The 13,384-nt window shown below is 37.2% G+C and overlaps 1 protein-coding gene across 1 annotated transcript; it reads left to right on the top strand.

Moving 5' to 3' along the window:
* The first annotated feature begins 648 nt into the window (after nucleotides 1-648).
* On the top strand, nucleotides 649-13,384 carry c4b (complement C4B (Chido/Rodgers blood group)). Its single transcript, XM_034101572.2, has 41 exons — nucleotides 649-763; nucleotides 1,059-1,245; nucleotides 1,325-1,481; nucleotides 1,572-1,642; nucleotides 1,730-1,818; nucleotides 1,913-1,995; nucleotides 2,085-2,172; nucleotides 3,056-3,179; nucleotides 3,299-3,440; nucleotides 3,615-3,727; nucleotides 3,810-3,962; nucleotides 4,047-4,214; nucleotides 4,311-4,502; nucleotides 4,780-4,923; nucleotides 5,024-5,135; nucleotides 5,594-5,665; nucleotides 5,772-5,984; nucleotides 6,080-6,194; nucleotides 6,491-6,561; nucleotides 6,646-6,785; nucleotides 6,888-7,103; nucleotides 7,531-7,582; nucleotides 7,700-7,789; nucleotides 7,872-8,078; nucleotides 8,382-8,457; nucleotides 8,608-8,800; nucleotides 8,910-9,005; nucleotides 9,547-9,709; nucleotides 9,910-10,100; nucleotides 10,183-10,341; nucleotides 10,431-10,490; nucleotides 10,570-10,660; nucleotides 10,739-10,910; nucleotides 11,015-11,105; nucleotides 11,879-11,953; nucleotides 12,025-12,127; nucleotides 12,220-12,309; nucleotides 12,401-12,499; nucleotides 12,614-12,697; nucleotides 12,802-12,934; nucleotides 13,015-13,384. The coding sequence occupies exons 1-41, from the start codon at nucleotides 693-695 to the stop codon at nucleotides 13,154-13,156; spliced, it is 5,088 nt and encodes a 1,695-aa protein (XP_033957463.1). The 5' UTR covers nucleotides 649-692; the 3' UTR covers nucleotides 13,157-13,384.

The following is a 13,384-nucleotide window of genomic DNA, read 5'->3' as shown; positions in this document are numbered from 1 at the left end:
TTTATGTAGAGAAAAAATAAAGTTTCTGAACCGGTCTCAGTGTGTGTTTCTTTCTTTTGCTGAGTTAAGTCAAGTTAACTGCAAGACAAGTATTATGTGTAGATTAAGAAGCTTTAGCAACTATTGATGAGATATATTTGAAAATGAACCATTAACATGAAGAAATGTTGATATTTATGGAGTTTACAGAAACTTTAGCAACACTTCTCTTTCCTCTAAATCATTCCTGAATCAGTAAACAGCCCTCACTCCATTCCCTACCGTAAGAGAACAAACTCGATTTCTTGTAAATCACATGATTTATGGGAAATCTGGCTGACATGGAGTAACCAGTGAGAGTCTGGGTACACATTGTGAAACAGAAACTAACACTTTCCATGCTGCATGCCAAGTAATAAAAAAACAATCATGTTGTAGCCTGACATTTTAATGTAAACACTATGAGAATATAACACATCTGTACAATAGAGTATTTCTGACAATATGATGATTTTCTCAATTTATGTATAGCCAGTTAGAACATGCAACATGTGGCCTCATTCTGAGAAACTAAACAAAGTTATCTAAAAAGTAAAAAAAGAGGGAGGGCTTTGCGAAGTCCAACGATTGGGAAATAAAGGGATGGATCAATATCAAAACTTCAGTTCATCAAAAGCCTGTGTCAGAGCAGGCAAAGACCTAGGAGCTGCACCATGGAGCGCTTCATCTTCTCAATACTGTTTCTGATCTTGACTGTGGAACCAGCTCCTTCAACGGACGATGGGTAAATGTAGAAATAGCTGCATGATTATACATAATGTCATGTAATGGGAATATTTTTTTGTTTGATGAAAAAGGGATTTAAATATATACAGTACATATATATTTTATGTTTGTACACATCATCTAATAATTAATGTTTTCAACATAATATTGTTAATGATTATTATGAGATTTTGTCATATTGGTAGTGTATAAAATATGCGGCGTTGCACACATTTCTCTAAGGGTATATAGGTCAAGCCATGCAAATTATAGCAATAAAGGTACCAACAGTGCTTTTTTCATCTTTTGTGTAGATTCTTCATCTCAGCCCCTGGAGTCTTTCATGTGGGTGTTAATAAGAAAGTGTTTGTCCAGATGGGAAAGTCTCATTTTAACATTCCTGTTACTCTCTACCTGGAGTATGAGACTGGGGGACTTTTGTCTGATAGGATAACTACTACGTGTACTGAGGACAATAAGATCCAAATAGTTGAACTCAAGGTATGAGACACTTTTCAAAATGAAAATAATTTTGACAGCACTTATAGGTCATTAACCAAACTTATTTGGATTTGTACAGCTAAGTGACTTAGGAGAAAATGCATCTTGGTACGTCAAGTTGGTGGCAGTGAGCCCCGCCTTCAGTGACAGGAAGTCAACAAAGGTCCTGGTATCAAAACGGAGAGGAAATATCTTCATTCAGACTGATCAGCCAATTTACAACCCAACGCGAAAAGGTGAAAGGAAAGAAAATAATATCAACTCAACAGAATGAACAATTATGGTTTGTAAAACCTGTCTGTCTTTTTCCATATTATGTCTTCAAGTGAATTACAGGATATTCACTCTTGACCACACGTATAGGCCTAGTGAGGACGTGATCCAGATATCAGTTTTTGTGAGTGACACATACTTACTTAAGAAATTATGCATACATTATTGTAATTGGTGAATTCTTTGGCTGATACTTATTATTTCTTTACAGAATGCTGCTGGGAACAAAGTAATGAGGTCCCTACGGTCTGCAAAGGGAGGAATACTAAAAGGCAATTTTCCCATACCTGATGTCTCAAAGTATGATGAAACAAATTAACAATAAACAGCCTCTAACATGACAACACAAGCACATTTGACACCCTAATAACAAATGCATATTTTGTTTACAAAGAATGGGCACATGGAAGATTACAGCACACTATGAAAATGACGAGGATAACGCTGCTTCCCGAGAGTTCAAAGTCAAAAAATTTGGTGAGTTTATTTGGTTTAAGTTTGTTGTTTCTTAAGTATTTTAAATATCTTGTCCCCCTTTAAAACGTTGTTTTTCGATCCTATCCTAGATTTACCAAGTTTTGAGGTGAACATTGCAATGGAGCAGCGCTATATTTTGTTAAATGCTGTAGAGTTTAACTTCACCATCTTAGCAAGGTAAGTGTTAATTCATTTAAATGTTCTTTACTGCCAAGTGTTCTTGTTTATACAGCAATAAATTGTGTCCACTATACTGAAAAACTAAAGAAAAAAGTTGAAGTAAGCAGCAGAAGAATCGCTCTATGAATTATTTAGCATTTTATATTACACATAGAATGCATTAGTACATATTATTTTATGATACAGGCTGATAAGCAGGGGTGTCAAACTCAAATACACAGTGGGCCAAAATAAAAAAATCAGTACTAGTCAAGAGCCGGACTGGTTCAATGTTTATTGCAAAACTTATTGAAATGAACTTATTGCACATATTAAACCTGGAACTAACAAAGCTTAAATTATTGCCTATAAAAACAACATTAAATAATCAGTTGCATTCATTTCTTATGGCTCTATCTGCAACTTTTCCAGAGTCATTTCTTATGATTACATTTTTCCACAGGCCTACCACAGCTTCAAAAAAACAATTTCCCTCAAAGAAAAAAACAAACATGCCCTGTTGTCTCAAGAAAAAAAGGGCAGAAGGAAACATCCATGTAAACTCAGTGTGCTGCTCTGATGCTAGCTCAAGCAGATACTTGGTATCTCATCTTGGGTGCAAGTTCATCAATGTTTGGGGTCAGGCTCTGAGCTGAGGAAATCCTGAGGATTGAGTGAAGGTGTGCATGCAATATACCGGCGAGCCAGATCGAATAGTAATTAGAAATGATCCTGCGGGCCGAAATTAAATCCACCAAGGGCCTAATTTGGCCCCCGGGCCTTGAGTTTGACACATATGCTTTAAAGTATTAAGGGTGCATGTCCCCCAATTTGTTAGTTGTATACCTTTTTTTGTCTCAACTTCATCTGCTACAATTCTACAATGATTTTCTCTCTATAGATATTCACATGGCGAGAAAGTTAAAGGGGCTTACCACTGCCAATTTGGTGTGGTAGAAAAAGAGACAACTCATGGTGAAAAAATGAAACCTGTCTTTATCAGGAGACTGGAGTTGACTGGTTCGGTGAGGGAAAATATATTTATCCAAAATGTATAATCCAGCTCATTTTGAGATCAGATAATCTGGCAACATTCTTAAACTTTACAGTACTTAAAATCAACAATTGATGTCATTCCTTACAGGTCCAAGATGGAACTGCAGCAGCTACTCTCCAGATAGCAGAATTACGCAACCAACTCCAAATTCAGCACAATAAAAGTATCTCTGAACTACAGCAGCGTGGAGCCCAGATCTACTTGGGAGTATTTGTCACCAACATCCAAAGTAAAGAACACTGTGTCACACTACATACACATAATTAAGAAGGCAACCATAGGGTGTAATAAGGGAATACATTTAACAAAGTGTAAAATATCCATTTTGTAAGTGAGAGGTATACATAGAAGATTTAGTTTTGTGATTTCTCAATGCATCTGACTTCTGCATTTTATTGCCCAGGTGGTGAAATTCAAGAGACAGAGGTGTACCTTCCTATCATCTCCCACAAATACACCGTGGATCTCTCTCGAATTCGCACATATTTCCTTCCTGGATACCCGCTAGATGTGGTGGTATGTATGAAACTCACAAATGAGTACACAGCTATGTATGCAAAGTCTGTAGGGTTAATCCAGTTTGTTATTATTATTATAGGCAGTTGTGCGTCACCCAGATGGATCCCCAGCAGCTGGTGTGCCAGTAAAGATGGAAGTTAAACCAGAGGAACCTTGGCACAGTACCACTGACCAGGAGGGGGCAGTGTTTCATGTCTTTAACATTCAAAATGAGGTTCAGATTACAGTTAAGGTTAGTATCCCTAAAGAAATGAAATGAATAAACTACTTGATTTCCTGTTGTTAAGATACACTGTGTATACTCTTGCTTCATTAGGTGTCAGCAGATGGCCTTCAGGAGGAGAAAGTAATCCAGAAAGCTTCTTCTCCGAGTAATTGCTTCCTTTACCTGAGTATTACCCACAGGATGTATTCTGTAGGCGAGACACTAACTGTTAACTACAACACCATCAATGCCCCAACACAAGGGTTGATATACTATATGGTGAGGCATATCAAATTAATTAAGGAAACCTGTTTTCTTTGATAGAGAGAATAAACTGTTTTTTATATCTAACATTTATTTGTTGACTACATGTAGGTTTTTAGCCGTGGGATGCTAATAAACCAGGGTTCTGTAAGCTTTGGTACTTCAGTTAGACAAAACCTTCAGATAACATCTGATATGGTGCCATTCTTCCGTCTGATTGGCTACTACTACAACCAGAATGGCGACATCATTGCGGACTCAGTGTGGGTAGATGTCATGGATGAATGTCAGATAAAGGCCAAGGTGAGTAAACAAAACAGATAAGAGTGCTGTCTGAGCAGAGTGAGGCAGATAGCGGATAGGTAGATACACACACGTTTACCTCTAATGGGTTACATAGGTCAGTTGAGTAGAAGTAGGACAGTTGTTGGCCTTTATAAAGACTAAAGGAAATCAGCATTAGATTGGAACTAACTGTGGTGGGTGTTATTAGGGTGTTTTTATGTTGTTCATTTAATAATTGGCTTAACTTTTTCTTTGGACAGTGGCTTTTAACAACTTCTGTAAAATTGTACTTTAGGTAGAAACAAAAGGACCGTTCGAACCTGGAAAACAGTCTGTGCTAGAAATTGATTTGCATGGTCAGCGAGCCAAAGTGGCTTTGCTGGCTGTGGATAAAGCCTTCTATGGTCTCAATGCCGATAATAAACTCACAGCCAAACAGGTAACACTTCACACAAAATATCTCTACCAACACACTGTGGTTATTGCATTTATCCCATTATTATAGCACAGTAAATCCAAGCTCATGTTCTACCTTTCAGGTGTTTTCGTCCATGCAGTCCTTTGATCATGGTTGCACATACGGTGGAGGAGCTGACCCTGCATCTGTACTAACTGATGCTGGACTGTCTTTTTTCTCTCAGTCTCAAGAAAGTATGAGAAATTACTTTATTTCTTCATCTTACCTTTTTTAAATGATTCCTGTGAAGATGTAATAAAGATGGTTTCAGGTTTACTAACATTAAATTAACACACACATATTTTAAAGGTCACCTATTATGCAAAAATCTACTTATTCATGTATTTTATACATAAACATGTGTCCCCTCTGTGTAAAGAGATTCTGAAAGTTTCAGGAAAAAAGATTCTCTCACTTTTTGTCCTGATCAATTTATGGTCTGAAAATGAGCTGATCAGATTTTGGCCACTTTATGTCATAACGATTTTTTTGGCTTGTGTAACCATTAGCCAATCACCAACCAGCCCCAGTATTAACACTTCAGAGACATGTTTGTTGTATATATCTGAGACCTATAATATATTGATGAAAAACAGTATTTAAGTAACACTTAAATCCAAAATCCATTCAGCAGTGTTTTATCACTTTCCAGGTTCTACCTGCAAATCACAAGCTGCAAGACAAAGGCGCTCTGTGGACCTTCAACAGGAAATGATGTCCTTAAGTAAGAAAACATGCTGGCATTACTACTCAGGTCTGAGATAATGTAATGTGATTCTAGTAAGAACATGTTTGAATTTGTTTTCCTTTTGTGTTATCATACATTTCAGAATCAAACTTTTCTAATGAAGAGTTTCAAGAATGTTGTGTTCAAGGGTTTTCTCTTATCCCTATGAGACGCACATGTCTGGAAAGAGTGAAGAGAATCAATCTGGTGGAAGCCAAACCTGGTTGTGCAGAAGCCTTTTTTAAATGCTGCCTTGAAGGAGAGCGTCTGAGAAAAAAAAAGATGATAGAGGAGACCCAGGATGAACTTGGCAGGAGTGAGATAAGATTTTCATGTGGACATTAAATACTTACACAAATACTAAATTGGCATTTCATAACTGTGGCAAACCTTTAATGTGTCTGTTTTCAGCTACCACCACAGAAGACATTGAAGAGTTCTTTTTGGACACCACTGCTCAGTACATTCGACGATTTTTCCCCCCAAGCTTTGCATTCACAGAATTTGAAGTAAATGGAAAAGGAAGGTAAGAGGGGGACAGACCCTTTGTATGCTAAATGTTCAATTACATTCATAAAGTGGCTTGTTATGCAAGTTAATACTTCATAGTTCAATCAATGTTTATTTTAGTTCTGTTTATATTCTTTGTATTTGTTACTGTGTGTGTCAATTTAAATATGTTAGCATTTTTCAACAATCAGTGTCATTGAATCTGATTGAATGCATTACGTAATGTCTAATGAATCAAATATAGAGAAAGAATTTTTCCGATGCATTTTAGTAAGGCAGCACTCTTTAATTGATCTTATTGAAAACCCTTAGCTATAAGTTGGCTCTCCCTGATTCCATCACCACGTGGGAGATTCAGGTGGTCACTTTATCAGCAGCCACAGGTAACAGTAGCTTCATCCCACTTCAGACATGCATCTGGAATACTTGACCGAGTAGCTTCTCATTAATAACTCTGTTTCATTCAGGTTTCTGTGTAGTCAAGCCGTCTGAGGTCAGAGCATTCAAGAGCGTGTTTGTGTCTCTGAGAATGCCTTACTCTGTGAAGAAATATGAGCAACTATCCATTTCACCTGTTATCTACAATTATGGCGATGATACACTACAGGTATGAATAACATTACATTTACATTAACCCCCCACCCCCCCTCCCACTATACATATTCAATTCCTAATGTATTGTTCTCTGTGGACAAATGCATTGTTATAGTTGGCAGTTCACATGGAACAAACGGAGGGGCTTTGCTCGCCCGGTTCAGCCACAACGACAGCTTTTGTCAACATTACTGTGGAGCCGCAGTCCTCTCAGTTTGTCTCCTTCTCTGCTGTCCCCATGGTAATCGGCTCGATACCCATCAAAATCCGTCTCTATGATATAGGGAATGAGAGGGGAATAGATGCCATTGAGAAGACTTTGAATGTGTTGGTGAGTGAAAAAGACATGATTTGATCTCAATGCAAAATTATTTTATAATAGCGGCCTGCATGACAAATTAAATATGGAAAATATGAATATGTACAAATGAATCGCCTTTATTGACCATACATATGTGACATAAGTATTATGTTATAACTTTTCAACTGAGTACTGCTGACAGCTTTTTATGCGTATTAAAAGCTCAGCAAGTTGTATAAAATTGTTATTAATAGTTAGTTAAATGTCTGTGATAATGCAGAAAGTATTGTATCCCTTAAAAGATGTATAATGCTTGAGGATAATTAACAAAGTAATTAATTAACATAATATGAGCATTGTGATGATAGCTTATACTAATATGCTTCTTCCACTTGCCTTACATATTAATATATGCAAGGGACACAGAATAACTGCTCGATATTCTGTCCTGTTGTAGACAGAAGGACTAGAAAAGAGAGTAGAAGAAACCCATGTGCTAAAATTAGATGGTAAGTTTGGGCTGTTTGTATTATTAATGCCTGCTTAACAGTTGTCAATATTTCTGTCTTCAAAATATTTTACACGTACATTTGGTTAAATAAATCTATTTCTCTGTATCTTATTAGGGAGGAGCTCAAAGACTTTCACTATTGACGGAACTTTACCAGATAACGTAGTCCCCGACTCCCTTTCCAACATTTTCATTTCAGCCGAAGGTATGTAGTAACAAAAACAAACTGAGATCATACTTCATACTAATTAAAAGTGTCTTATCCTTTCAATATTCTCATCCTACAGGGGATGGATTTGGAAGTTCACACGTAAAGAAGCTTCTTTCTCCTCAAAAGGTTTCCAGGTTGATTGTATTGCCTACAGGATGTGTAGAACAGACAATGTCCAAACTGGCCCCTGTAGCTTTAGCCCTCCGCTACCTGGACCTGAGTCAGCAATGGTTTGACCTGCCTTCTGGTACCAGAGACGATGTTCTTGATAAGATTGAGAAAGGTAAGAACACATCAAGAGCTTATTTTAAATGCATGTGTTTGTCTGCTAAGTTTTAATAACAATATTCATATAAAATAGAGAAATAATCCAATACAAATAGCGATGTCCTCATTGTTCACTGTAATCATTTGGTTGGTAACTTAACTCAGTTGAAGTGGGAATACAAAATTACCCCTTTGTCTTTGTTTAATGGTTTCTGTCACACTAGTATTGTGGTACGTTATAAAGGTTGCACCCTTTGCAGGTTTTTCACAAATCTCAAGACATTTTGGTTTTTAACAAAGTATAAACTTTCTTTGTCAGGTTATATCTGGGTTTTAGGTCTAAAGCAACCAAATGGATCTTATAATCTATGGCGTAAAGTGCAACCTAGTAATTGGTGAGTATGTTTGATGCTGCCTGAATTGTTCTTGACATACAGTAGTAGTGTCTTCCAATATTTAAAATATTAACAAATATTAGCTACAATATTGTAAATCAGCCTTTGTGATCCATATTTCTCCTTTGTTTTTCTTTCTCTTTTCCACAGGTTGACTGCCTATGTAGTGAAAGTGTTATCGCTGGTGGGGCAGCGTCAGGCCATGGCTTCCGGAGAGCAGGGCAGGATAGCTAGGATTGTGCCAGAAGAAGATATCCGGCATTCAGTCAGATACTTGCTCTCAGTACAGAACACAGATGGGTCATACCATGACCAATATCCAGTGCTACACAATAGAGTTCTGGTAACGTATTATAAATAAATGTTAGGAGATGCATATGTCATATTAGAACAATATAAGATATAGGTTGTGGTGATTTGAATGCGATATTGTCTCTGTGTGTTCAATATAGGTAAACCAAGACAAAAAATCATCCATGACGGCTTCCATTAATCTTGCACTGAACCGGTCTCTTCAATTCCTAAATAGTGAATTAAGAACTAATGTGGTGAGATAATACATCGACTCGAGACATATATATATCTTGATATATCTTGACAACATTGCACTTTAATGCTTTTACTTTTCGTCTAGCTTCATTGGTAGGTGAAAGTTTTCACATTCACATCGAAATCTACCAGAGTGATTGGCACAACATTTTTTGTAGAAATAATAACAAGTTCCAGACAAATCCTAACGATTTTAGATACCTGATACCTGCTATGGCTCAACCATGAAGTAAAAGTCAGTGTTTGGGACTTAAAATATATGTATACATTTAATTTAAGATCTGTTACATACAAGCCCGTGCCAAACAAGTTCACATAATGCTGGTTAAGCCTACCACATACAGTGAAAGTGAATTTTGCAATCCAACATGCTAAAATAAGATTGTCACAAAGAAGGTAATAAACCCTACACATATACAGAGCCATGCTACTGTCAGCAGAATTGTCAATATTTTATGTATTTCAATACACTTTAGTCAGTGAATGATTGGTCACGAATAGTTGTAAAAACATGACTCCTTTAAACTTCCTGTCTACCAGGAAGAAAGTATTTTAAGCTCTAAAACATATCTCCGGTCACACCTGGAGGAGCTTCAGCATCCCTACGCTGTTGCCATTACAGCCTACTGCCTTGCAGTTTGCATGCCACAGGGAACGGATCGTTCATCTGCCTTGAGAAGACTTCAAAAACTGGATACTGAAGGTAGAAAAAAGCAGTCCCTCTGATTGAATTAAAGACACCAAGAGATACGTATTAAAGATAATGTTTTTATGGTGGCAGAATGATTGCAAGTTGATTTATGTTATCTAATATATGTACACATATCCCAATCCTACAGGCAAACATACCTGTTTTGGATATTGTTTAGATATGTAAACTTATTGTCTATTTTTAAATATCAGTGGAGAATGGCTGTAATCAGCGGACAGCTAATGCCAGCCCACAGAATCCGAAGCCAGATGCCATCACAGTAGAGACGGCAGCTTACATCTTACTGGCTGCAGTGGAACTGAACCAAACTGAGATCGCAGACAAAACTGCGTGCTGGTTAACCACCCAGGAAAACTATTTTGGTGGCCAAAGATCATCACAGGTGATTATCAATGATCCCCGTTTTAGATCTACCAGATAAACAATCATAGTTGAGATGTTAAACTTTTTATTTCCACCCTCAGGATACCGCCATGACATTGGAAGCCTTTGCAGAATACGAGCTAAAGAGGCCCGCCAGTCCCAAAGCAAATCTCATAGCAGAGTTCACAGTCCCAGGAAAGAGAGACATTGCAAAGCTTACACTGACAAATAAGAAGGAGAGAGTGGAAACAGACCTTAAGGTATCAGGGCATTATCAACAGAACACTTACAACACACACACACACACACACACACACACTAAATCACATTCTTGTGTCTTTTGTCCCAGAAATTAGTAGGGAACAACATTATTATGACATTGACAGGAAATGGCGATACCAAGTTGAAAGTAAGTTTGACAAATGTCTCCAATATGATATATGAATCACAATCCATAATGTAACATACATCAACAAATTATTCTGCAGATTGTAAAGGCTTACTATCTACTGGACTCCGAGGACCATTGTGACAAAGTGTCTATCAGCGTCAGAGTAGAGGGCAAAGTGAAGTACACAGGTGAGCTTTTATTATAAGTCACAGCCACATACATTGAAGATTAAACCTATAAAGTTACAATAACCTTGGTTTCCTCAGCTAAGATCGTAGAAAACTATGACGACTATGAGGACTACTCTGTCGACAAGGAGAAGGAGGTGCGAGTGGCACGATCAGCAATTGAGTGGTTTGATGCTCGCACCAGAAACAGAAGAGATCTTGATAACAACCTCCAATCAGAAAATACTGTCACCTACCATGTGTGTGTCAGGTTAGTAGACACCAGCAGAGATGTGATCTTAAATAAATAACATTAGATGTGAATTTTGAAGGAAAAAAAGCTTTGTCTGTATTTGTCATTGTTTTTCTGTGTAGTCATAGCCTGGACCGCAATCTCACAGGAATGGCTATTGCTGACATCACACTGCTGAGTGGGTTTCAGGTTGAAACTCAGGACCTGGATAGGGTCAGTACCACTCTCGACCTCCTCTTCATCATTAACATACTCAGGGCAGTGGGAGGAGCTATGTTTCATTTTCATTCATGCATCAGTCATTCAATAGACAAGCTAAGCGGTTTGAAAAATGAAAAAGCTTAGAAACTATGTCTGAACATATTTAGTTTTTGAACACATGACTATGAACAAACATATTTGACAGGCAACTGTGATTTGTTGTCTAGCCAACAGCAGCAACTCCAGAAGAATACGTGTCCTTGAATGAGACTGGCATATTAAGCCCTGTAAAATGTCATCTGATGCTTTGTATGTTTGGTTCAAAAATACATATTTGTTTTGAGTGTGTTTAGAGGTTATAATAGACAGATTTAGTTAACTATGTTTTGTTAACTATTCCCAGTTTCCAGGGTTTGTTCTAGACTTAATTAGTCTTCATATTTTGCTGAAATAAATGAGAAACATACCAGTCTCTCATCTACCTTTAGGCAAGCAAATACATAAGCGTAAGAAAAAGAAGCATCTCAAACATCAACACTTTTCTCCTTAAAGATTGCAATATTGAAAGAACTAATTTGACAACTTCAAGCTCAGGTTATTTGTTTACATTTTGTAATGATGGCGTCACTTTTGTTCTCAACTGTATCAAAGCATTTTAAATTCACTGTTATGACTTGCACCTACATAGCAACTATAACGTGTTGTATTGTAGTGTTTAGAGTGGTCAATCATGCCAAAGTATATGGATGTATCATATCAAAAAGTTGAATTCTTGTCTCCTGTAGCTGACACTTCTGCCTGAACAATACATAGCCCATTATGAGGCCACCTATGGAAGAGTGGTGCTGTACTTCAATAAGGTAAGGTTCACTCTTTTGACATACACACATTTGACATTTCCAGTACTAAAAGATTTGTTCTTTCACTCTAGGTCCTTGAATCAAAGGAATGCATTAGCTTTGACGCTACACAGACCGTACCAATTGGCCTTCTACAGCCTGCTCCAGCTGTCTTCTATGATTATTATGAACCAAGTAAGCTATTTATTAGATTTGTTGCGAGGATAGAGGGGAAATCATTGTTGAATTCACCAGGAATTTATGAATTATTTGTGCTTCACTTGCAGACAGACGGTGTACTGTGTTTTACTCTGCCCCCAAAAGAAGCACGATTGTCTCCAAACTGTGTTCAGAGGATGTGTGCCAATGTGCAGAAAGTAGGCCACTTATCATACACCCATACTGATTAACAGCTAAATGAATGTTGTGGTAATTATAACAGTTTCATCATGTTCCTCTTTTCTTTAGGACCCTGTCATAAAATACAAAATACATTCCAAAGACGTCCAAAAATGACAAAATATGTCCGTTTACAACATGCGTGCTTCTTTCCTGTAGTAGATTACGGTCAGTAATGCACCAAAGACAATTTGCAGTAATGAATATGATATAACCTCAACTTTAAATATCTGAAAACAAACTTTTATATAAAGTCACACTTTCCACTTCGTTTTATTCCAGCATACAACGTTGATGTCTTAAATGTTACCATGAAGAGTAATTTTGAGCTGTACTCAGTGAATGTAACGGATGTACTCCGATCACGTGAGTACACTGTAACCATAAGCTTAAGTAGATGCTTTAACATTGACTATTACATTTTTATGGTGGAAACACTGTTCATAAATGTTATGATAATTGTCTACCAGATGGAGATATCCTTGTGAGCGAGAATTCTGTCCGAGTGTTTGCTAAGAGGTTACACTGTAAAGGACCATTAGCCTTGGGACAACATTATCTCATCATGGGCAAAGATGGCGCCACAACTGACTCAAACGGAAAGTAAGTAAAGTCAATAATATCAATTAAAGGAACAATTTAACAATGATTGATTCTCATTCTGTTCACTCCCTCTCATATAGGATGCAGTACCTGCTGGAGTCAAACACTTGGGTTGAAAGAAAGCCTTCGAAGGACACATGCAAAAAATCTGCATATAGACTTGCCTGCACAGAGTTTGATACCTTTACAGAGGAGTACAAGATAGATGGCTGCAGACAGTAAAACACACAACTCCTTTTCATTTAACATTGTATGTTAAAGAGTCATGAAAGCATTTAACCTAAACTCCTAAAGAGGCATTGTTGCTAGCCAACAAAAGAGAGTGACTCAGCCCACAGTATAATTGTATAGTTTACTACTGACAATGAAACCAATTAATCGTGTCTTTATAACTAATATAGCTACCAGTGTTTTAAACATGTAATAAAAACACCATGTTGTAATTGAAAA

Source organism: Pseudochaenichthys georgianus, chromosome 16 (assembly GCF_902827115.2).
Source record: "Pseudochaenichthys georgianus chromosome 16, fPseGeo1.2, whole genome shotgun sequence".
Taxonomy (NCBI): Eukaryota; Metazoa; Chordata; class Actinopteri; order Perciformes; family Channichthyidae; genus Pseudochaenichthys; species Pseudochaenichthys georgianus.
The sequence above is the reverse complement of the archived record's forward strand: the minus strand, read 5'-3'. Positions and strand labels throughout refer to the sequence as shown.

Excerpts from the sequence above, each read along its gene's own strand:
- c4b (XM_034101572.2), top strand. The coding sequence starts at position 693 with ATGGAGCGCTTCATCTTCTCAATACTGTTTCTGATCTTGACTGTGGAA. Across the intron at positions 1,643-1,729 it reads TGATCCAGATATCAGTTTTT|AATGCTGCTGGGAACAAAGT; the intron begins GTGAGTGACACA and ends ATTTCTTTACAG. Across the intron at positions 5,985-6,079 it reads CCAGGATGAACTTGGCAGGA|CTACCACCACAGAAGACATT; the intron begins GTGAGATAAGAT and ends GTCTGTTTTCAG.